We start from the raw sequence: 25,121 nt of genomic DNA on the forward strand, positions 1-25,121 counted from the left end.
GAGGTTTATTTGCTTACTTGATTTTCCTTTCCGAGCTTAAGCATCTTACTAAATATTGCTCATCCCCTTTCTCTTCTTTTCCCACTTTTGTTTTAAGCCCTTTGCCCTGCCCACTCACTTTCCCTCCTTTTTGTCATTCTGCGCGCAGGCGCCCTGCCCTTCCACTCCGCTTGCCCCGCCCCTCGCGTCCCCGTGGCTTCGCAGGCGCCTCTCCTCTTACCCCGCCCCTCCTTTCCTGGCCTAGTTCGCGCGAGGTGAGTAGTAACGCAGTGACGAGGAGACATCTTTGCTCCCCCTGGCAAAGGATGTTAACTGCAGAAGCTGCCAAGTTCTCATACTTTTCCTTCCTCTCCTGACACCTCCCTTCTGAAAGTAAGGTTGGTTCTTTGGGCCTTTAAGCGTGCCGCCTGCCCGACTCCTCTGTTAAGACCCGTATCGTTTCCGCCTTCTATTTCGCGCCTTCTTTTTAAGGCTTGGAGGAGGCGGAGTTGCAATGCCTGCGCCACCGTTGCTGAGGCAACAACGTGGTTACTTCCGTTGGTTTCAATGCTTCCGGGTTGGCGATGCGGTGGCTTTTCCGATTGTGGGAGCCTTGGCTTCCCAGTCGTCCGATGGGCCCGAGCAGGTGAGGGGGTGCTCCTTAACTTCCAGTCTGGGGAGCGGGGTTGGGCCGCGCGGGGCCGGGCTGGCCCGGTTCCCGGCCTGGGAGGGGCTTAACGGTCCTTTGGTCTTTCTCTCTCCCCTCAGCCGAGTCCCTTCCTTGTCTTTCACTCTTCTGGCATAGGTGGTTTTACTTCTTCGATTGAACCCTGCTTCCTCGATTCCCCTGGGAGGCCGCCTCCTTCAGGCGCCTCCTTTCTCTCCACGAACTCGTTCTGACAGCTGAGGAACTGGCAAGATCCTGCTACCCAGAGGGTGAATGGGTATCTTTCCCGGAATAATCCTAATTTTTCTAAGGGTGAAGTTTGCAACGGCGGCCGTGATTGTAAGCGGAGTAAGCAAACACCTCCATTGTATTAGTGTGAGGGATGCTGTTGAAAGATGCTCCCCTTGAATTTCTAGCCCCTGCCACTCCTTGAGGTCACAGCATTAAAGGCATCTATTAAAATGCAGTTCAGCTAACTAATTGAGATGACAGCCTTTATCAACACGAGGTAGTTTCTCAGACAAAGTAACAGCTAGGATATTTGTAGTTTTCTGTCAGTGTTTTCTTGTTTTTTTCCAGGCTAGGGATGCTTAGAGTTATTATGAACTCTTCCTTCGCCTTCATTCCCTACATCATCAAGTTCCTTTGTGTCTCCATTTTAGGAGTGTATCTCTAACCTCACTGCCAACAAACATCTGTCTGCTTAACTTCACACTAGCCTAAGCTAGTTTCCCTTCCTCTTTCATTTGTAATCACTGTTTGCTGCAGCCCTGGTAGGCTAACTAAAATATGGATATCCTCAAGTCAGTTCCCTGTTCAGAAACTTACGGTAATCCCTTACACCCCACCATACATACTTTGGTTTCAAGCCTTTCAGCGTGAACAGTCCTTATATTTCTTGACTGATATTGTTTCAATCGGATAAGGGAATTTTCTGTTCCAGTTAGGTTGCACTCTTCTCAGAACAAACCATACTGATGCCTGCCTCCACATGCTGTGCTTTTCCCCATATTTGTGTCTCTATTCATCCTGTTTTCCTCCTCCTGCCTTTTCCCTTTACCTATACCTATCCAGATTCTACTTGCCCTCTGTCAAGGCCCATTTTAAATTCTCTCACCTTCATGAACCTTTCCAAATTATTCAAGCCCATGCTGATTTTCTCATTTTCCATGCTTCTCCTTATAGTATGTATTATATAGTTTAGCACTTAATTTTTCTCTAATGAACTACTCTGATTTCTTCCACCAGATTATAAGCTCTTGAGAGGCAAGTACTGTATTTTGTAGAACTTTTATCCCCACCTTAGTCTCCTTGATTATCCAGGAAAGATAAGTTGAATGATAAATATTGTCATGGTGTTAGAACATTTGTTCTGTTTTATTATTATTATTTTTAAACGTGATTTTTAGACCATAGCACATTATGGGTTTGGGCATTTAATATACCTTCCATAAATATTTGCTTGAGTCTCCATCATTATCTCCTGAATCTGAGAATCTCTAATACCTACTCTTAAAGGAAAAAGCAAGAAAGACACCTAGGTTTTTCTGGTCAGATATTTGGAATAGTGTAGGGCTATGTAACTTGTATTCTAAGACACTCTTCTAAGTCTTTAGGCTATCAAATTTTCCTTAGACTTCAGAATACATGTCTGCAGTTTGAAGACATTTTACATTGGCTTTTTTATACAATAAAAATATTTAAGGTACTATATTTCTATTTTAACTCAGGTATGACTTCTTAACTTTTATTCATATCTGGGGATAGCACCCACAATTCAAAATCATTTTTAGAGTGCTTGGGTTATTTTACACAAGTAATTCTCTGCAACAAAAGTGAGGAAAGAGAATTAGTAGACCAAGAATCTCTGAGGATCAGCAAAGTGTTGTGTACAGAGCATATAGTATTGGTCAGGTCCAGCAACTTAACATTCATTTCTCCTGTAATCTTTTACATACAGGCTGCATACATAAATAAAGGACATCACACTGGAGCCAATCACGTATTTAATGGACGTGTACCCAATCCTGTGGAAGCTATTCTAGGTGTTATAAAAAGGACTGTGAGACGTGGTGTCTGCCTTCAGGGATCATACCTAGTTAAGAGAGAAAATAACATGGGGACAACTAGAAGATAAACCTCATTGTAGTCATTTGTACGCCTGAGATTAAGATGTAGAAGGGATAAATGAAGGTTCAGAAAACATTGCACAACTGTAGAATAGGTATGACATAATATGCGTGCATGTGTACAGCCTTTATGTAAAAGACTTGGAGGTTTTAGCTGACATTTTAATGATTCAGTAGTGTTATGTAGCCCCCACAAAAGTGACCGCAATTTTCAACTGTTAATAATTGAAATATAAGAATGATGAAAGTGATTGTGGTTATTTATCCTGAGAGAGATAAGATGTAAGATATGTCTTTAAATATTTGAAAGACTCTTCTAGGGAAAAAGAGTAAATTTGTTCAATATTATCTCCAAAAACTGGGTGAAAACCTCAGGAAGTCATATTTTTGGCTCAGTAGGAGGAAGGAATGTCTAAAATCAGACCTAATCAGACCTACTCAGGACTTCTTCATAACAAGATTCTTTCTTAGCATTGGAGGGAAAGGGATTTCACTATCAGATAGATGTGTGTGGGGAGGTGGCAGTGGTAACAGTGTTGAATTTGGCCAGTGGTTTCCAGACTTTTGGATTTCATGGACCAATAAAATTTAAATAAGAGTGTGGAGAGGAGGCACAAATTAGGGTAGCCAGTCTTATTTTGCCAAGTAGAGACACTAAACAAAATAAACTACTACTATTATCATTTCATACAAGAAAGGTGATAAGAAAAATGTTCCAGGAGTTGGAAGAACATATAGTCCTTTAAGTTAAATATATTTGGGTGAAAAAAGGGACTAGGTGCCCTTATTTTGTTAATTTCACCTCAGAATTTTGAAAACTTCATCAAGGAACCACTGGGCTATCTGATTTAAGATTCAGTGACTGGTCTTTCTGCTTCCTGCTATGGCTCTACCCTCCGCCTTTACCTGATTTATTATTGCTCCCTGAACATTGAGCACATCTTCCTATTAAAAGGCTGAGTAGCAGGTAGTAAAATTCTGCTAGAGGCTTTCTCTGTAATGAGAAGAGTTGAAAGAAGTTGTAAGAGAAAGCTTTGGAGAGAAGCACAACAGCCATTTGAAATGTTTGATTGTTTTGGGGAATCTCTACATTGGTCAATGGAAAGGGCATTTCCCCCCACAAATTCAGAGAGGATATGTACCATGGTCCTTGCTTTTCCATGCCTACCCTCTCACTTTATGTGTCATGTTTTGCTATCAATTACAATATTAAAATGTGTGCATAGCTAAAAATATTGATAATATTTAGAACTCAAGACTCTTATTTTAAGGTGCAGCTATGTGAAGTGCCTATCCCTACTTTGCTATTTAGAATTCCTTTCAACAGCTTTCCTCCAAAAGAGTTATCTATTCAAGATTCTGTATGTCAGATGAACTGGATGATCACATTATGCTTGAAAGGAAATTTCTGTAATTATTTCTGTGACCTCTGACTAAAACATTTGTCTGTAGTTTGCTATCCTCTCTGGAAAACTGTTAGTCTGTGCTTAGTTACAGAGAATTCCTTAAGTGGAAACAAAGCAGAACCTTGTCTCCCCTAAAAAGAGACTGTGACTCAGTGGTGCTAACCCCAGATTGTGCAATGGGGGAGGTGGGCAGTCTGTTAAAATGTATGTTTGAGTACCTTTCAAAATGTAATGATAATAGCTAATAATTGTTTACCTAGGTGCCAAGTACTTTTCTAGGAGTTTTACATGTATTATTTAATTTTCAGAACAACCCTGTAATATAGTATTTTTTATTATTCCTATTTTACAGTTCAGAAAACCCAGGCATAGAGTAGTTAAGTAACTTTCCCAAGGTTACAGAATGTATAACTGGTGTCAGGATTTGAACCTAGGTGGTCTGACTTCAGAGTCTTCATTCCTGACCATAAACTACTTGAAGTTACTTTTGAAAATCAATAATATACATTCTGTGAAGCTCTGAAAAAGGAATACTTAAAAGAAACGTGAGCATTTATCCTAAGAAAAGAGATTACTTCTAGCTGGACCAGCATTTAGTAGGTGATGCTTAGAGCAGTAGTTCTTAAAGTATAGAAGCATCAGCATTATTTGGAAACTTGCAAATTCTCAGGCCAGATCCAGATTACCAATCAGAAACTCTGAGGGTGAGGCCCAGCAATCTATGTTTTAACCCACCTTCTAGATGATTCTGTTGCACATTAAAATTTGAAAACCATTGATCTCAAGGGAAGAGCTGTGGGGGAAAAAATCCAAAAGGGAAATAGCTGAGAGTGGCAGGGAAAAAAAGCTGTAAAGATTGAAGATGACAGGTCTAATGGGAGTGGTATGAGAAAGGAGGAAAGGAAGGTGGAGGGTAGAATACAGTGTTAAAGAACCTGAACTTCAAAGAAAAACAGTGTTTGCATATATGTGTTTTAAAAAGCCAGGGAAAAGGAAATGCACTGGATGTATGGTTGTTAAATGTCACAGAGAAGAGAGACATCATTCATATTGCTCATTCCTCTGGGAACCAGAAGGAAAGTGAAAAGGTGCTTAGCTCAGCCTGGGCCTACTGGGGGAAGTTGTGTATGCTTGAAGTAGCTAGACGAACTAAAACCTTAAAGTTTAGTAGAGAGATGAGAGGGCTAAGAATATGAGAGTGTAGTGGTGTTAGCTTGTGCTTTGCACCTGAGTCAAGCTGACTGAATACCATGAACTGCTTTTATGAGATGCCTCAGCCTATATAATTTGAATTCCAGGTTCCTTCACTTGTAATTGTCGAGTTGAGTGTCTAAATTGGGTGTGCTGGATGGATTGATACCTCTTCTTTGGGTGGGAATGGGGATAACATTAAAGAAACTAGAGAGAATGAAGGGCTCAAGTTGATCTTTGAGTGAATCACATGCTTACCCCTACAGAATGGCAGTAAAGAACACATAATCCTCCATTGCATAAAACAGGATCCCCCATTTTGTGTCATTCCACTTGATAGGGCTTTTCCTCTGTGTCTGTTTTATTTGCCAATTTTGTTGACATAAATTATGTGATCAGACACTAACAAGTGCTCCTTACTCTTGTGCCTTGTTCTGATTGATGTTTATTTTTAGCACCAGAAAAGTGCCACTGTAAGCCATGAGATGTCTGGTCTGAATTGGAAACCCTTTGTATATGGCGGCCTTGCCTCTATCGTTGCTGAGTTTGGTAAGAATGTGAAAACTGACAAATCTGCTTCTGATGGTATTCATGGTAGCTTATGGTGACAGTTATTTTTGGTGGAAACTAGAGAAAAAGTAAAAAGAAATGCCCTATTTGTTTTAAAAACTATTGTCTCAAAGCCATCAAGTAATATTTTCTGAGAAAGAACTAGTGGTATGGAAAGTGAAGTTAAGAAAAGTCAAACTTAGGATGTTTTTTTTTTTGATAGTTTAATGATTTGTTAATTTGCTAGGCTTAATATACGTGAAAGTATAGAGGGAGTTGGATAAAATAGGGGTTTCTGCTATATTCCTGTACTAATGGTCTTTCCTTTATGCTAAGTTGTTTGTAACTTTATTAGTTTATAATACGTGTCCAATATCTGTCCCATTTTAGAAGAAAGTTGACTCACAAGATCAAAAGATTCTTCTCTATTTTAATTTTGAAATATTTTTAGATTATGTATTTTTTTCATCTTCCAAATGTTCTCTTTCCTAAACTAAGTAAGTGACTAGAATCCACTAATCTTTGTTGACTTTTTAGGCATATGAGGTCTTACAATTAAGTTCGCAAACTTGCTGCAATGATGTTGCTAACCTTTTTTGATATCAGAGGGATGATTCATTATGAATTTGTACCAACTGGACATATAGTTAACCAAGTTTACTATTTGGAAGTGCTGTAAAGGCTGTGTGGAAAAGTTAGATGACCTGAACTTTTCGCCAACAATTCATGGCTCTTGCATCACGACAATGCAGCAACTCACACAGCACTGTCTGTGAGCGAGTTCTTAGCTAGTAAACAAATAACTGTATTGGAACACCCTCCGTACTCACCTGATCTGGCTCCCAATGACTTCTTTCTTTATCCAAAGATAAAGGAAATATTAAAAGGAAGACATTTGGATGACATTCAAGACATCAAGGGTAATACGATGACAGCTCTGATGGCCATTCCAGAAAAGAGTTCAAGAATTGCTTTGAAGGGTGGACTAGGCGCTGGCATTAGTGCATAGCTTCCCAAGGGGAGTACTTAGATGGTGACCATAGTAATATTCAGCAATGAGGTATGTAGCACTTTTTCTAGAATGAATTCGGAAACTTAATTGTCGGACCTCGTATGTACTAGTGTTGTGATATCAGGGTCATCAGTGACCAGAGCTACATAATCACCTTGTTAGTTTTAGACCTTGAAAAATTCCTTGAAATATATTTTGTCAATGTAATTACCACTTCTCTGTGTTGACATAACAAAAGAAAGCTAAGGTTGGTTAAAGAAATTTCCCCCCAAGCACTATTCTGCTATTAGTCCTGAGTTACCTAAGCAACTAGGATGAGTAGGCCATGTAGGACTTTACCATTATCTTTGATAATATTAGGGAACTGTTTGTTTCTTGTAAACAGGTAAAGGAAAAAAACAACAACAAAAAGCTTTGTAATAGTATATGAGAGTATATGGAGCAGCAATTCCATGCTTTCCTATTTTCTTTGAAAATTTGGGGAGATTTTATGAGGGAGAAATGGGGAGGCGAGGTGGAAGGGGAGGCAGAAGGAAGAGGCAGAAATAAATGCCAGATTGTATGTAACAGATGAAATTTAAACATTTAAATTATTTTGCACTTACATTACTTTGTATATTAGGACCATCTTAAATTTTTGTATTATATCACAGTTTCAGTTATATTGTGGACCAAATCCTGCTGCCTATATATAGAATACCATATTTTGCTGTGTATAATGTGCTCCCGTGTATAATGCACACCCAACGTTTTTGGCCCACACTTCCAGGGAAAAAGATCTTTCATTTTAATTGTTTAATTCAATTTTTTTTAGATTTTATTGGGGAAGGGGAACAGGACTTTATTGGGGAACAGTGTGTACTTCCAGAACTTTTTTTTCAAATCAAGTTGTTGTCCTTTCAATCTTAGTTGTGGAGGGTGCTGTTCAGCTTCAAGTTGTTGTCCTTTCAGTCTTAGTTGTGGAGGGAGCAGCTCAGCTTCAGACTCACTTGCCGTTGCTAGTTGCAGGGGGCACAGCCCACCATCCCTTGCGGGAGTCAAACCAGCAACCTTGTGGTTGAGAGGATGTGCTCCAACCAACTGAGCCATCCAGGAGCTCAGCGGTAGCTCAGCTCAAGGTGCCGTGTTCAATCTTAGTTGCAGGGGGCGCTGCCCACCATCCCTTGCGGGACTCAAGGAATTGAACCGGCAACCTTGTGGTTGAGAGCCCGCACTCCAATCCACGGAGCCATCCGGGAGGCAGCTCAGCTCAAGGTGCCATGTTCAATCTTAGTTGCAGGGGGCGCTGCCCACCATCCCTTGCGGGACTCGAGGAATTGAACCAGCAACCTTGTGGTTGAGAGCCCACTGGCTCGTGTGGGAATCTAACCGGCAGCCTTCGAAGTTAGGAGCATGGAGCTCCAACCACCTGAGCCACTGGGCCGGCCAATTCAAATTTTTATTTATTTACATTTAGGTGTGTTTTTTGTATTATAAAGGAATTTTAGCATTTATTTTTTAACATGGTACAATAAATTTTATGTAACAGATAATTACAAAACACAAGAACAGAAACAAGTTATAAGAAATTTTATGTGCCGGTAACAAATTTACAGTATTTACACATCATAGAAGGCCAAGAATTCTTCGTTGTTGCAAGTTCGTCTTAAGTTCAATAAAACCGATTATTATACTGCAGGGTATTATTTTGCATACGGATATCGTTATTGATTTTTAGAGTTACACTTTTAACTCATAAACATAAATAAAAGAATTGAAAACATTTGTATAAATACAGAATTAGTACTACCCGTGTATAATGTGCATCCTTGTTTTTCCTTCACATATTTGGGCAAAAGAAGTGCACATTATACAAGGTAAAATACGGTAGTACATTTCACTTTACCACATATAATTCTTGTTCTCTGATAGTGGTATTCTAGTAGAGATCTTCTGTCTGTAGTTATAAAAAGAAGTTTGTCTTATGTTTTAAAAATTATCATAAATTAAAGATTAGTATAATTATCATAAATTAAAAATTAGCATAAATTCACCCAACATTTCACTGATTTCTTGGAAAAACTTATAAATGAGTTTTTCCTTCATAGGAACTTTCCCTGTGGACCTAACCAAAACACGACTTCAGGTTCAAGGCCAAAGCATTGATGTCCGCTTCAAAGAGATAAAATACCGAGGAATGTTTCATGCCTTGTTCAGGATCTATAAAGAAGAAGGTGTATTGGGTCTATATTCAGGGTAAGACTGGATTCTTTCCTTATATCATGAATAGAAACACTTTTTAAAGAAGCCGTGTATTTCACCTGTCTGATAGATTGTGCCCTTCATATTTATTTCAACTTGTAATTTGATACTGATGTACCGGTTTATATTTTACTTGCTTGTAAGCCTTGAGCTTTGGATTTTGTATTCATTTATAAGTGTGTTGCACTATAAGTGATACATTTTAAAATGGATATCTCATTGCAGCATTGGCTTTCTCCTATTTTTCTGAGAGTCATTGATAGTCACTGAATAGCAGCACCAGTTCACTGTATATATTTCTGTGACATTTTTCTGAGTTGCCAAGTACTGACTGCTTTTAAAATTTTCCTCTTTAAAGAAATACTCTTCTGTGTATTTAAACATAAAATGCAGAATGAGAGAGAGGAAGATCCATTTGTTTGTTTGTGGTTTTTTTGTCAACTTTTGATTACCCATAAGTTTGTGGTTTATTGTCCAGTTTGTCTACTGCCAATTTCCTAGGCTACTCCTGTGTCTGGGGTACCAGCTTATTGCTCAGAGAATGGATATCAATTTTATTATTATCCTATGTTAGACATAATTTCAAAGATAATTTTCTTGGGGAAAAATCAAATAATACATAATTGTTCTTTCATCAGCATGGATAATCACAAGATTATTTTTTTCTGATAGCAAACAATAAAGTCAGAAATATGCATATTTAGTCATCATTTCTGATCATAACTACCGTGTTTCCCTGAAAATAAGACTGGGTCTTATATTAAGTTTTGCTCTAAAAGACGCAGTAGGGCTTATGTTCAGGGGATGTCATCCTGAAAAATCATGCTAGGGCTTATTTTCCGGTTAGGTCTTATTTTCAGGGAAACATGGTAGCTGAGCTTCTGCTGTCTTTCTATTTATAACTACTAAAGTATAGTTCTGCAATTTGGTAGAATCTCAAGGGATGTATGAGTGAGAATGTCTCTAGTTTATAAGCAAAACTTAAGTAGGGTGAAATCTTGGCTCTAGTACCTCCTTCTTGAAAGAATGAAAGATGTGTCTGCAGCTGTTAGGAAGTAAGGTTGAGTTTTAAAGTAATCACTTTGTCCAGTCATCTATTGAAGGACACTTTGGTTGTTTCCATGTCTTGCCGCTGTAAGTTAGGCTGCAGTGAACATCGGAGCACATATATCTTTACCGATAAATGTTTTCAGATTTTTTGGGTAGATACCGAAGAGAGGGATTGCTGGGTCATATGGTAATTCTACTCTTAATTTTTTTGAGGAACCTCCACACTGCCTTCCATAACGGGTGCACCAGTCTGCATTCCCACGAACAGTGTATGAGGGTTCCTTTTTCTCCACAGCCTCTCCAACACTTGTTATTATTTGTCTTGTTGATGATAGCCATTCTAACTTGTATGAGGTGATACCTCATTGTGGTTTTTATTTGCATTTCACACATGATTAGTGATATTGAGCATCTTTTCATATGTCTATTGGCCATTTGTATGTCCTCTTTGGAGAAAAGTCTGTTCAGGTCTTCTGCCCATTTTTAATTGGATTGTTTGTCTTTTTGTTGTTGAGTTGTATGAGTTCCTATATATTTTGGATATTAGCCCCTTATCGGAGGTGTTGTTTGCCAAAATCTTCTCCCATTTGGTTGGTTGCTGCTTTGTTTTGTCAGTGATTTCTTTTGTTCTGCAGAAGCTTCTTAAGTTTGATATAGTCCCATTCATTTATTTCAGTTTTTACTTCCCTTGCCTTTGGGGTCAAATTCATAATATCCTCTTTGAACCCAATTTCCATAAGTTTAGCACCTATGTTTCTGCCATAAGAAAAGATGAAACAGAACCATTTGTGACAACATGGATGGGTCTTGAGATTATAATGCTAAGCGAAATAAGTCAGATAGAAAGTTGAGAACCATATGCTTTCACTGATATGTAGTATATAAAATTGAAAACAACAATGGAACAAGACAAACAAATGAAGAAGCAAAAACTCATAGACACAGACAATAGTTTAATGGCTACCAGAGGGTTGGGGGGATAAGGGGGTGGTACATGAGGGTAAAAAGTGTCAAATATATGGTGATGGAAGTAGAACTGACTCTGGGTAGTGAACACACAGTGTGATACATAGATGATATATTACAGAATTGTACACCTGAAATCAATGTAACTTTATTAACAATTGTCACCCCCAATAAACTTCAATAAAAAAAAATCTCTTTGATGTGTGTAATGGTGGGTTTATGCATATTTTTCATTGCTGGATTCAATTTGCTAATATTTTGTTAAGGATTTTTGCATCTAAGTTCATGAGTGATATTGACCTATACTTTTCCCTCTTTTGTACAGTTTTTGATGTCAGGGCAATACTAGTCTCAAAAAATTAGTTGGGGAGCATTCCCCCTTCTGTTTTCTGGAAGAGATTGTGTAATATTGGTGTTAATTCTTTACATGTTTGATACAAATCCCCAGTGAAATTATTTGGGCCTGGATATTTCTTTTTTGGAAATTGTTAAATTATGAATTAAAAGTTTTAATGGTTATGAGACTATTTAGATTATCTGTTTCATCTTGAGTTTTGGTAGTTTGTGCATTTCAAGGAATTAGTCCATTTTTTCCAATTTGTTGAATTTATAAGCATAAAGTTGCTTATATTATTCCCCTATTATCCTTTTAATGGCTGCTGAATTTGTAGTGTTATTCTTTATTTCATTCCTGATATTGGTGACTTATGTCTTCTCTATTAGTGTTAGCCTTGCTAGAGCTTTATCAAGTTTATTGACTTTTTTCCAAAAATAACTGACTTTTTATTTCATCAATTTTTCTCTATTTTCCTGTTTCAATTTTATTAATTTATGCTTTTATTATTTCCTTTCTTCTGCTTACTTTAGGTTTATTTTGCTCTTTTTCTAGTTTCTTGAGGTAGAAACTTAGATTACTGATTTGAGACTGCTCCTCTTTTGTAATATAAGCATTTCTGTGCTATAAATTTTCCTTACAGCACTGCTTTGGCTGCATCCCACAGATTTTAATGGGTTGAATTTTCATTTCACTTCAGTTCTATGTATTTTTAAAGTTTCCTTTGATACTTCTGTGATCCATGGGTTGTTTGGATGTGTTTTGTTTAATTTCCAAGTGTTTGAGGATTTTCCTTATTGATTTCTAGTTTAATTCCATTATGATCATAGAATATACTCTATATGATTTAATTCATTAATTAATTATTTTAATTAACATTCATTAGGGTGACAATGGTTAGTAAAATTACATAGGTTTCAAGTGTACAATTCTGTAATATATCATCTATATATCACATTGTGTGTTTGCAACCCAGAGTTAGTTCTCCTTCCATCACTGTAAATTTGACCCCATTTATCCTCATCTACCACCACCCCCTTATCCTCTGGTAACCACTGAACTGTTGTCTGTCTATGAGTTTTTGTTTCTTTGTTTGTCTTGTTCCTTTGTTGTTTTCAGTTTTATATCCCACATATCAGTTAAGTCATATGGTTCTCGACTTTTTCTGTCTGACTTATTTCGCTTAGCATACTAATCTCAAGATCCATCCATGTTGTTGCAAATGGCAGTATTTCACCTTTTATTATGGCAGAGTAGTATTCCATTGTGTATATATACCACATCTTTTTTGTCCAATAATCTATTGAAGGACACTTTGGTTGTTTCCATGTCTTGGCTACTGTAAATAAAGCTGCAGTGAACATCAGAGCACATAAATCTTTACGAATAATTGTTTTCAGATTTTTTGGGTAGATACCCAGGAGAGGGATTGCTGGGTCACATGGTAATTCTATTTTTAATTTATTGAGGAACCTCCACACTGCCTTCCATAGTGGCTACACCAATCTGCATTCCCACCAACAGTGTATGAGGGTTCCTTTTTCTCCACAGTCTCTCCCGTAGTCCACCAAAAAGCTATTAGAAACAATAATAAATAAATACAGTAAAGTTGCCTGCTACAAAATCAACCTACAAAAACCCATTGTATACCTATATATACTAACAATGAAATCTCAGAAAAAGAAAAAAACATTCCAACAATTTTTTTTGTTGCAATTGCAACAAAAAGAGTAAAATACCTAGGAATAAACTTAACCAAGGATGTGAAGGACCTATACCCTGAAAACTGTAAGACATTTTTAAAAGAAATTGAAGAAGACACAAATAAATGGAGAGACATTCTGTGTTAATGGATTGGAAGAGTCAACATAGTTAAAATGGCCATATTACCCAAAGCAACATACAGATTTAAATTTTTAAAAATTTGTTGAGGTTAGTTTTGTGACCCAAATATGCTATCTCAGTGAATGTTCAATTGGTACTTGAAAAAATGTGTATTCTGCTGCTGTTGGGTGGAATGAGGTAGGTAATGGAAATGAGTAGACTGTCTAGATATGTTATTATAATTTGCAAGTGCATGTTGAATTTAACTGACATTTTTATTTCTTTTTTGGCAGGATTGCTCCTGCCTTGCTAAGACAGGCATCATATGGCACCATTAAAATTGGCATTTACCAAAGCTTGAAGAGGTTATTTGTAGACCGTTTAGAAGGTCAGTATAGACTCCTTATTTTCTTTTGGGGTAATACTCAAAGGGAATATTGAAATCATGCTTAGTAAGAAGTGTCTATCACAGGATGCCTGAGAATGGGTAATGGTCATTGCAAGGGCAAAGTGAGCTTGTAAGGACTTGGGATTAATCTTTGTAGAAGTGATATATGTATTAGAGTGACCTGCTCTTCTAGTTTGTCCCTTTTCCTATCAAAGAAAAACAAAGTGTGTGGTCATCACGCAGATAACAAACTTGTCCAGAAAATTAATGCTGTTCTCATCAAAATGACTTCAACTATAAGGACTTCTCTATCTGCTGATTTTCATAAGTTTTGTTAGGTGGAGTGATTTTAGGCTATTATATTCTAGATTCTGATGTACGTATGGCCACTTTACCCCCATTCAGTGTTATCATGTGTCTCTCTATTTGCTCTTTCAACATTTCCAGGCTGATGCTGTCTAAATGGTTATTTTACCACAGGCCTGGGTCTGTTGCATGGTTGGGGACTGTTGGAGAGCCTTTTGGTTTGTAATGTCCTTTGAATTGCTTTATTGTCCTAAATCAACTTTTTTCTGGAGCCTCTTTGAGTAATTCTCTTCCTAAAGTAGTTTCCTTTCACAGATTCTTCATTTGGATTTATCGAGTTTCTATTCATGGGCTCTTCATGGTGAGGAAGTGTGGTGAAGATTGAACTTTCACTTTAAAACAATATGCCCTTGTGGGTTTTTGTTTTGTTTTGTTTTAGTTAGCTGAGAGGATTTGGTTTCAAATGACTAGTTTTTCACATTTGTCTACAGGAACCTTCTGTAAATAAATAGAGGCTAGTAGATATCAAGGTCAGTCAAAATTAATATTTAGATAATTTTTGGTATTAGACAAAGAGTTTATCTTTTAACATTCAGTTACTGAAATTTTAGAGTTGATGATTCTCCAGAAAAAAAAGACTTAAAAAATAATTTTCTTTAGATGGTTGAAATGATTGAAGGGGAAATACCGCATTCTGAACTTATGTGTGGTATTGGTAGTTATATAGAAATGTACACTTGAAACCTATATAATTTTACTAACCATTGTTAACCCAATAAATTTAATAAAAATGTTTTAAAAAGAAATACAAATTGGCACTTACAAAATAGTCATGGGTATGTAAAGTACAGCATAGAAAATATAGTCAATAATGTTGCAACAACTATGTATATAGGGCCAGGGCTGTACTAGATTAATTGGGGGGATCACTGCATAAATTATATAAATGTCTAACCACTATGCTGTGCACCTGAAACTAATATTAAATAATACTGAATGTCAGTTGTAACTGAAAAATTAAATAAATCAGTAAATTTTAAAAATTACATTAATTTTATTAAAAAAGAAAAACGAATGAAAATGTTTCAGTTGGACGTGAGATGTATGATGTCAGCTGTAATAAAATGAAAATGACAAATGCAAAAAAAACAGAATAGTAGGACATGTTCCAGTGTCCTTTAGAAATAAAAAAAAATAATGAATTATTTTTTACAATTTTTACATGTTTCAGTACTGATTTGGGATCTAGAAATATTTGTTTATTTTCATAAGCTTTGTAGTTCATTTATACATTCTTTTCTCTGACTAGGGTTCCCTTCCTCTGATAACCCTTTTCTCAGAAACTGGCAGCTAATGCAAGCAGACCTTCCCTTCTTTTTTTGCTCCTTTTTACAGATGAAACTCTTCTAATTAATATGATCTGTGGGGTAGTGTCAGGAGTGATATCTTCCACTATAGCCAATCCCACTGATGTACTAAAGGTAAGAGAGGCCTGGTAGTGTTGGATGTATGCACTGTGATGTGAAAAGAGCATGAACTTTGAGTCAGATTTGGGTTTAGATCCCCACTCTGTCACTTGCCAGCTGTAAAACTTTGGGCAAGTCACATAAGTGTTTTAAGCCTCTGTTTCCTCGTTGGTGAAATGAAGATAATTTAGTACTTATTGCATAATTTGTTAAGGATTATAGATAATATATGTCTGCCTGCCTATCATTGTGTTTGGTAAGTAGTAGATGCTTAATAAATAGTAGTCATTTTGTTCTGATATGCATTAATCCATTGCTCTTCGAACTAGAGTATGTAAACTTCTATAGGTTCTTTCTAAGGGTTATGTGATTTTAGAGGAATCAATTTCCAGATCCCCTACTTTCATTTGTACTATTTTATAAAAGTGATCTGAGAGTGAACTTGTGTTTATGGTAATCCTTCCCCCACTTTACGAAAGAAAGGCATTTGCCCCACCCATTCTAAAGCTTAGTATGGTATATTGACCTGTGGTGTAACCTGGGATACCAAACAAAGGGATAAACTGAAATACAATTTTTAGAGAAGCTTCCTTTAATAACTATTTGAGGTACCTTAAGCCTATAATGCCTCTGTCTTTACCTATCTTATACATATTTCTATTAAGAGTGAGGTTTGACTTTAAAAATGGTATATTTTGGCTTGTGTTGGGATATTCTGAATTCAGAAGCAGAACAGGATAGGTTACTAGTGATGAGTTTTTGAAATATAATTGGATTTCTTTCAGATTTTATCAAAACAAATAATGAAACATTTACTTTAATAATATCAATCTTCATCTTATTTTATCTCATTAAATGGTAAACATTTTTTACTTATTAACTTAAACTTATGATTAATTAAATTATGATTGATTAAAAGCACTAAATGTATGATACAATGTGTGAGAGAATCCCAAGTTTTTAATAATTGTTTTAGAATGTGAAAAAAAGTAAGAGGACATATGCATTAATTATTTGAAGCCACAGGCAGCTAGGTAAGTGAAAGATCTATTGCAATTCAGAGAGTTTTGAGAACAAAGAGAGTGACTTGAAAAACATTATATGTGAAAGAAACCAGTGGTCATTGATGGAGAAAAGATGAAATTATCTTTCTGGGTTGAATTGAGAATAATTTAGCTATAGGATTTTTATATCACTTTTGATTTACAGAACAAGTATTTATGAAGAGAATTGACTGTATCCTAAAATTCTAAAATACTTGCAATATAATTATACTTGTTAGAATTTGCTTTTCAAGAACAATGATACTTAATTCCCTAAAGCTTCCTTTGTTATCCATCTGGGTCACAGACTTAATCACCTAAATGATTGGCTTCAATTTCCTGTCTCTCTGACTTACCTGGTACAGTTAAAAGCATTGACCAACGCTACAATCTACCTTTTCCTTTCCCACATCTAGTAGGGCTGAGTGGTGCTGGGAGTGCGGGTTAGTCACAATTTTAGACTGTGACAATACCAGTCAATATAGGATTTATAATTACAGTTGGACTGTTCAATCCTTTTACTTATCCTTGGACATCTCTTTCTCTGACCTACTGTGTTTTGCTTCCTCGCCTTTATGCATGTAGTTCTCTTTCAGCCTCACTGCCTTTCCCTGCTTTGCTTATGAAATTATCGTTCAGGAGTGCTCAGGAACAGGGCCAGGCCTAAGATGAGATAAGTGAGGTACGCCGCTTGGGTGTAAAACGTAAGGGGGGGGGCACCAAAAAACTCAGTAATCAAGAAGACTAACATTTTATGCAATATTTTCAAAAAAATGAATACAAAAATCAATGATGAACAAAATATCAATATTTTGTATAATTCATCTTACTCACTTCACTCTAATCCTTTCCTGTTGGAGCCATTCTTTAGTTACTTTTTTTTTTTTTTTTAAGGAGGGCGCAGCTCACAGTGGCCCATGTGGGGATCGAACCGGCAACCTTGGTGTTATTAGCACCATGCTCTAACCAACTGAACTAGCCGGCCACCCCTTTAGTTACAGTTTTGATATTTGGTTCATAGTGTTTTAATTTGGATTTTTGTGCATTAATTTTGAATTTTTAAAATATTACATTAAGATATTATTTAATTGGATTACTGAGTTTTTTTGCATCCCTTTCCTACGTTTTGTGCCTGAGGAAAGTACCACACTTGCTTCACCCTAGTCCCAGCCCTGCTCAGGAATCACCTCCTTAAAGAAGTCTTCTACTTACCATAGGGTATTTGTGGTTTCAATTTGTCTTTGTGGTAGTTTCTATTCTGATTTAATTTGGGTTAGGTTTTTATTTCAAAACTTATATTAGTAGCAGTTGACTCTCCACATAAAAACATGTTGCTGTTACATGATATTTATTGAAAAGTTGTGCTTCATGAAAATCAGGCCTACATTTGGGCCACTAGTATTTAGTGACTGACTACTGTGATTCTACTATGTGTGCAGAGTCAGTGGGAAATTGTACCAAATCTTGCACATGGCATTTTAGTCTTATATCTCTTTTTTTGTGCCTCTCAAAGGTCACTTTGCAGAATACAGTATCATTCATTTTACAAATAAAAGTCAATTTAAGGTTAGGTAAGCCTAAAATTATATTTTAAAACATTTTTTGCTTTTTATAATTGCATAGGGAATGCATGTGTAATGTAGAAAAAAGGGGAAGGAAGGAAAAAAAAAACATGAAAGAGAAAAATGTTCAGGGTAGCCTCATCACTCAGACTTAAACCATGGCCAACATTTGGGTGTGTATGTTCATCCAGTCTCTTTGTTGTGCATATGGTTATTTTTACATTTACATGCTTTTAGTAAAAATGATATACCATGCACACTGCTTTAAAACCTGCTTTTTCTGTTCAGCAATTGTTGACATTTTTCAATGTCAATAAATATTATTCTACAACAAAATTTTATGCTTGTGTAGTATTCCATTAAGTGGATGGATGTACCATAATTTATGCAACAAATCCTTTGTTGTTTTTGGACATGTAGGTTGCTTTTAATTTTTCACTAAACTTATCATATTTTAAATGAATTATTTTCTACCTTCACTGAGTACTTGTTCTCTCTTTTCCCCAAATTTTGTTCCAACTCCAGAAATGATGGACTTTGTATGGGAAATGTGAGGCTGATAAAAATCATCTTTATAAGATATACTTTGTCACAAATTACATTCTTTCTATATATATAATAGTTTAAGTCATTAATTTCATCATTATAACAGGCCAATTTTTCTGATAATTCCCAAATAAGGTTTTCTTAATTTTAAGTGAGTGAAACATCTCATTTTGGTTCTCTCTGTCAAAACAAAATGTTTGTCTCTACTTATTTTAGATTCGAATGCAGGCTCAAGGAAGTTTGTTCCAAGGTAGCATGATTGGCAGCTTCATTGATATATACCGACAAGAAGGTACCAAGGGTCTGTGGAGGGTGAGTATTCTTTTCCTGGTATTGTTCTGTACTCAGTTCCTAGAATATGCAAAGAATACCTTTTATATAAAGCCATAAAATTGTGAATTGTCATTTTATACTGTGTAAGATTCTTGGTAACCCAAAAAATAAGGCAAGAAGCTCTTATCACCTCTGAAAGGACCAAAACTTATCTTTATTTCTACTTAATGTTTGAGGATTGTATGTATGAGAGAAGTCGTTACATTATTTGAGATAGCCATTTTGGTTTGTTCAAATTCACAGTGAATTTAGTTCTTCAATATATATTTTTTGTGCCAGTTTTGTACTAACAGCAGCGTCTATTTATGAAAGTCTCTGTAGTGCTTATGTTCTAAAGTTCTTACCTAAAACAACTTTTTTAACCTTCTGAAAGGTAAAAGATACACTATAATATTCTGAGGAAATACATAAAAGAGAAAAAATCCAGTAAGTTCTACTAACTAGAGATAATCACTGTTAACATTTGGTCATATTATCTTTCAGTCTTCTATCTATGCTTTTTGTTGTTTTCTACATTTTATGCTATTTTAATCATTTAAGTTTGTAAAACTAAGTAAAACTACTAATAAAATATGCAGAGAGAGTAGAATGGGAAATCTATTAATAGACTCTTAAAAAAGAGAGCTTTACTGTTTTTCTTCCTATATAATTTTCCCCAAATTCTTAAGAAAATTTTCAAACATACAGAAAAGTTGAATAGTGCAATAAATACCTACACACATGGATTAAATAACTGTTAAAGTTTGGCCATGTTTGCTTTATCTATTTATGTGTGTGTACTCACATATACATATATACACACACACAGGTTTATGTTGTTGTTGTTGTTGTTTTCTAAACTATTTGAAGGGAAGTTGTATATATTATGGTATTCCCCAAACACTTCATTATGCATCTTCTAAGAATAAGGACATTCTCCTACGTAATAACAATACCATTATCACACCTAAGAAAATAAGTCCCTAATACCTAACATCCAGCCCATATTCAAGTTTCCTTTATTGATGAGACCAGGCCAGCTTTCTTATAGAATGTTTCCTCACATTTCCCCTGTGTTTCCGGTAAACTTGAAGTTAGGTCTCTTGGCTTGATAAGATTCACGTTGTACATTTTTGGTAAGAGAACTTGATAGGTGACATTGTATTTCATACTGCATCACAGCACGAGGCACATAATGTTAGGTTATCCCACAGTTAGTGATGCCAAATTTGATTACTTGGTAAGATGATATCCACTAGATCTCACCAATGTAAAAGATAAGTTGTTTCCCCCTTTGCAATTAGCAAGTAATCTGTAGGGTGATATTCTAGCATCATATATGTATCCTATTACCTAATAAGATTTCATCCCATGGTATTAGCATCCATTAATGATCCTTAAGGTTTGCTTTTCTAACAGTAGGGTGTACTTTCTTGATTAGTTTAACTTAAAACTAGAAAATGGAGGGGTGGGTGGCCGGTCAGCTCAGTTGGTTAGAGCATGGTGCTAATAACACTAAGGTTGCTGGTTCGATCCCCGCATGGGCCACAGTGAGCTGCACCCTTCTTAAAAAATATATGGTGATGGAAGGAGAACTGACTCTGGGTGATGAACACACAATGGGATTTGTAGATGATGTAATACAGAATTGTACACCTGAAATCTATGTAATTTTACTAACAATTGTCACCTCAATAAATTTAATATAAAAAAAATGGAACTAACTATAACTTGTTCACAAACTAATGCTAAAGGAAAGACAGAGAGCAATAAATAGAATTGGAGATTTTGTCAGGGGAACACAGCAACTTTACTTTTAATTAAACATAGTTGTAGTAATCTACACATAACATGAAATTCACCATCTTAACCATTTTTAAGTGTACAGTTCAGAAGTGTTAAGTATATTTACATTGTTGTACAACCAGTCTCCAGAATTCTTTCATCTTGCATAACTGGAAATTCGTGCCCATTGAACAACAGCTTCCCATTTCTCTCCCAGCCTCCCCCCACAGCCCCTGGCAACCACCCTTCTACTTTCTGTCTCTATGAATTTGACTATTCTGGGTACCTCATATAAGTGGAATCATATAGTATTTGTCTTTTGTGACTAGCTTATTTCACTTAGCATGATGCCCTCAGTGTTCATTCATGTTGTCGCAAGTGTCAGACTTCACTTCCTTTTTAAGGTTGAATAATATTCTATTGTGTGTATATACCATATTTGTTTATCTGTTCATCTGTTAACAGACATTTAGGTTGTTTCTCTGTCTTGGCTCTTGTGAATAATGTTGCTATGAACATGGGTATGCAAAGACTCTGATTTCAGTTCTTTTGTGTATATACCCCAAAGTGGGATTGATGGGTTGTGTGGTAATTATATGCTTAATTTTTTGGAGAAATAAACATAGCTGCTTTTATGATCCAGGCTACTCACATCATCCATGCATGTAAGATAAAGAAGTGAAATACATTGTATTATGTATTCTTCTGACACAAATGTGTTATTTGCATATTAAAATACAGAATTATTTCTTCCTTTCAACAAGGAAATATGTTTGCATTTTTCTCCAAACGCATGGTCCTCTTTTTGTATATCTTATTTTCCTGTTTTGATTGTAACATGGGTACTGGAAACATTTCACTTTCTTCCTAACTCTATAGTGAGAAATAATAGCATGAGTACAATAATAAAGCACAACTGGCACTATTGCCAGATTTGGAGATAGTTGAGTGGTGGGGAGTGTGGTAACTGAACAGCACTGCCCTGCTCATTGCTGCCAGGCACTATGTGAGTTCAGTGTTGGCCAAATTTTCTGGACTTTCAAGAGAATCTGGAAATCTGTGTTCTTATGGGAAGTGTCCTGGTTTCTTATATGTTGACAGCTAATTCAGCCTTCTAGAAACACTGGCCACACAGAACATGTCTGTGGTCTGAATTTGGCCCGTGGGCTCCAGCTTGAGGCCTTATTGTTTACTAAAGTAGTCTTCTGTAAAGGTCGTCTCCTAACAGAGTCCAGCAGGTAGAAGGATCTGAGAGGAAGGCACTGTTGGGCCAGACAGCCCAATCAGCATAATCAAACATCTGATGACAGCACAGCTATATCACTTCCACTTTATAAACTGAGTTAGGGATTTTAGAGATTATTAAACACTTTAATATGGCAGATATCCCAAAAGGCAGTTATTCCCACAGTATATTATTTTCAACTTTAAATGACATTTAAACACAGTTATAAAATGTTCATTGTGAATTTTTTAAACATAGAAAGGCTTAAAAATGTAAATTAACTGATCTGTTATCCTAATCCCAGATGAAAAAAATATATTTTGGTGTATTTCCCTCTAGTCCTTTACAAAACTTTGGTGTGTGTGTTTATACCCTTTCCCTGAAGTTAGAATAATGTTAGGTTTGTGCGAAAGTAATTGCAGTGTTTGCGGTTTTTAACCTTTTAAACCACAATTACTTTTGCACCAATCTAATATTATATGTAATTTTATGTCTTGCCTTCCTTATGTTACATCATAAGTGTTTTCTTGTATCATTAGTATTCTTCAAAAACGTGACTTTTAATGCTCTAGCAGCCCTGCATTGTAATGTGAGCTGTGAAAGGAGTATTGTGCTAGTGAGTGAAATGCTGGTAGTGTTACCATGGGAGGACTTGTAAGGAAGTACCCATTTTTGCCTTTGCTTTCTCGCTAACTGCATCATGCCTTTGCTGTCATCCTAGTGTGGTCTTTCTACACATCCTAAAATTCTGTGAATTAAACTTGGAAGCTCTTCTCTCCCCACTGACTTTCGCTTCATGGTTTTATTGTATTTTTATAACATCTTTAAATTCACATACAATAAAATCCACCATTTTAAAGTGTACAATTTAATAGTTTTTAGTATATTCACAGACTCGTGCAACTATCACTGCTGTCTAAGTTTAGAACATTTTCATTACCACAAAAAGAAACCTCATACCTATCAGCAGTCACTTCCCAAGTCTCTCAGCTTTCCTAGCCCTAGACAATCACTAATCTACTTTCTGTTTCTACAGATTTGCCAATTCTGGCATTTCATATAAGTGGACTCATATGATATTTGTCCTTTTGTGACTGGTTTCTTTCATGTAGCATACTGTTTTCAAGTTTCATCTATGTTTTAGCATTTATCAGTACTTCATTTCTTTTTATGGCTGAATAATAATTCCATTGTATGTATATACCACATTTTGTTTATCCCTTCATTAATTAATAGGCATTTGGGTCGATTGCACTTTTTGGCTGTTATGAATAATGTTGTTATGAACATTCATGTACAGGTTTTTGCATCAATATGTGTTTTCAGTTCTCTTGGGTATATATCTAGGTGTGAAATTGCTGGGTCATATAGTAATTCAATGTTTAACTTTTTGAGGAATTGCCAGTGTTTTCCACAGTGGCTGCCCCATATTACAGTCTCACCAGGAGTGTATAAGAGTTCAGTTTCTCCACATCCTCACCAGCACTTGTTTTTTTATTTGTTTGTTTGCTTTTTGTTTATTATAGCCATCCTAGTGGGTGTGTAGTGGTATGTCTTTGTGGTTTGGATTTGCCTTCCACAATGACTGATGATGTTGAACATCTTTTCATGCACTTAATTGCCATTTGTGTATCTTTTTTGAGGAAATATATGTCTAGATCTTTGCCCATTTTTTTAAATTGGGTTTGTCTTTTTATTGTTGTGTCATAAGAGTCCTTTATTCTGGATACTAGTTGTATCAGGTATATGATTTGCAAATATTTTCTCTCATTTGCAAGAGAAATGGGAGGTTGTGTTTTCACTTTCTTTCTTTTTTTTTTTTATAAGATTTTTTGGGGTAGGGGAACAGGATTTTATTGGGGAACAGTGTGTACTTCCAGGCCTTTTTTCCAAGTCAAGTTGTTGTCCTTTCAATCTTAGTTGTGGAGGGTGCCATTCAGCTTCAAGTTGTTGTCCTTTCAGTCTTAGTTGTGGAGGGCGCAGCTCAGCTCCAGGTCCAGTTGCCGTTACTAGTTGCAGGGGGCGTTGCCCACCATCCCTTGCGGGACTCGAGGAATCGAACTGGCAACCTTGTGGTTGAGAGCCCACTGGCCCATGTGGGAATCGAACAGGCAGCCTTCAGAGTTAGGAGCATAGAGCTCTAACCTCCTGAGCCACTGGGCCGGCCCCTCACTTTCTTGATGGTGTCATTTGAATCACAAAAATGTTTAATTGTTATAAGTTCAGTTTATCCATTTTCTTTCGTCGCTTGCATTTTGGGTGTCATGTCAGTGATTTTATTTTCAGTACAGTAAGTGAATTGGTAATTTATGAATGTCCCAGTATTAGGCATTGATTTGAAAGAGTCACTTCTGTACTTCAGACTTGGATGTTTCTGTCACTTTTTAACTCCCAACATATTTTGTTCACTTTTAGACGTATGTGACTATCTGTGTCTTGATGTCATTCATGTTTTGTAGGGTGTTGTCCCAACTGCTCAGCGGGCTGCTATCGTTGTGGGAGTAGAGCTACCAGTCTATGATATTACGAAGAAGCACTTAATATTGTCAGGGGTGATGGGAGACACAATTTTAACTCACTTTGTGTAAGTATGATAAGTTGTGCTCATGCTGTATTTCCAGTATTTTGAGCACAAAAAGATCTTTCACTGAAATCTTTATGTAGAATTGATACCTTTAGTCTATATTCCAGATTCTGTGGGCACTTTGGTACTTGGGGGCAGTGTCTAGTACAGCAACCTATCAGAAGTCTGTAGGGTTTGCAATTGCTCACACACAGCCTCTATATCTAATAAGCTCATCTGTTATTTGCTTTGGTTAATTTTGGATAAGAAAGCAAACTTTTCTCAATGAGATTCAGAAAAAAAGGTGGTATTTTGTAGGGCTTGCGGTATGACATCACTGTTTTGGGCTGATTACTGTTGTCAGTCTCATCCTACATTTTCTTCATCTTGCAACTTTTATGATATTTTACTACTCAAATACATTTGGCATATGATGCTGTGGTTTGAAAAATTTACATAACTAATACATGATGCATGACATTTCCTCCTTAGGGATCTTGCTATAGTTATAAACTGTCCCCTTTAAAAAAAAGGCTGTCTGAGTTTCAGATTGAAAAGTGAGGGGGGCAACTTTTGA

General features: G+C 36.3%; 1 protein-coding gene across 4 annotated transcripts in view; it reads left to right on the plus strand.

The window, feature by feature from the left end:
- The first annotated feature begins 471 nt into the window (after nucleotides 1-471).
- The window catches only part of SLC25A14 (solute carrier family 25 member 14), a 33,735-nt gene continuing 9,085 nt past the window's right edge, over nucleotides 472-25,121 (plus strand). Inside the window, exons 1-8 of one of the 4 annotated variants that reach the window (XM_019717016.3) lie at nucleotides 508-625; nucleotides 785-994; nucleotides 5,828-5,921; nucleotides 9,021-9,168; nucleotides 13,642-13,736; nucleotides 15,438-15,523; nucleotides 18,876-18,971; nucleotides 24,441-24,565. In XM_019717016.3, coding sequence (XP_019572575.1) covers nucleotides 920-994; nucleotides 5,828-5,921; nucleotides 9,021-9,168; nucleotides 13,642-13,736; nucleotides 15,438-15,523; nucleotides 18,876-18,971; nucleotides 24,441-24,565 — 719 coding nt within the window. In that variant the 5' untranslated portion in view covers nucleotides 508-625; nucleotides 785-919. Of the gene's footprint in view, nucleotides 626-784; nucleotides 995-5,827; nucleotides 5,922-6,789; nucleotides 6,982-9,020; nucleotides 9,169-13,641; nucleotides 13,737-15,437; nucleotides 15,524-18,875; nucleotides 18,972-24,440; nucleotides 24,566-25,121 lie in introns of those variants that run through there. The other 3 variants (XM_019717017.3, XM_019717015.3, XM_074323644.2) reach the window with 3 other exon arrangements.

This window comes from Rhinolophus sinicus, chromosome 18 (assembly GCF_057876585.1).
Source record: "Rhinolophus sinicus isolate RSI-liver-muscle chromosome 18, RSI-T2T, whole genome shotgun sequence".
NCBI lineage: Eukaryota > Metazoa > Chordata > Mammalia > Chiroptera > Rhinolophidae > Rhinolophus > Rhinolophus sinicus.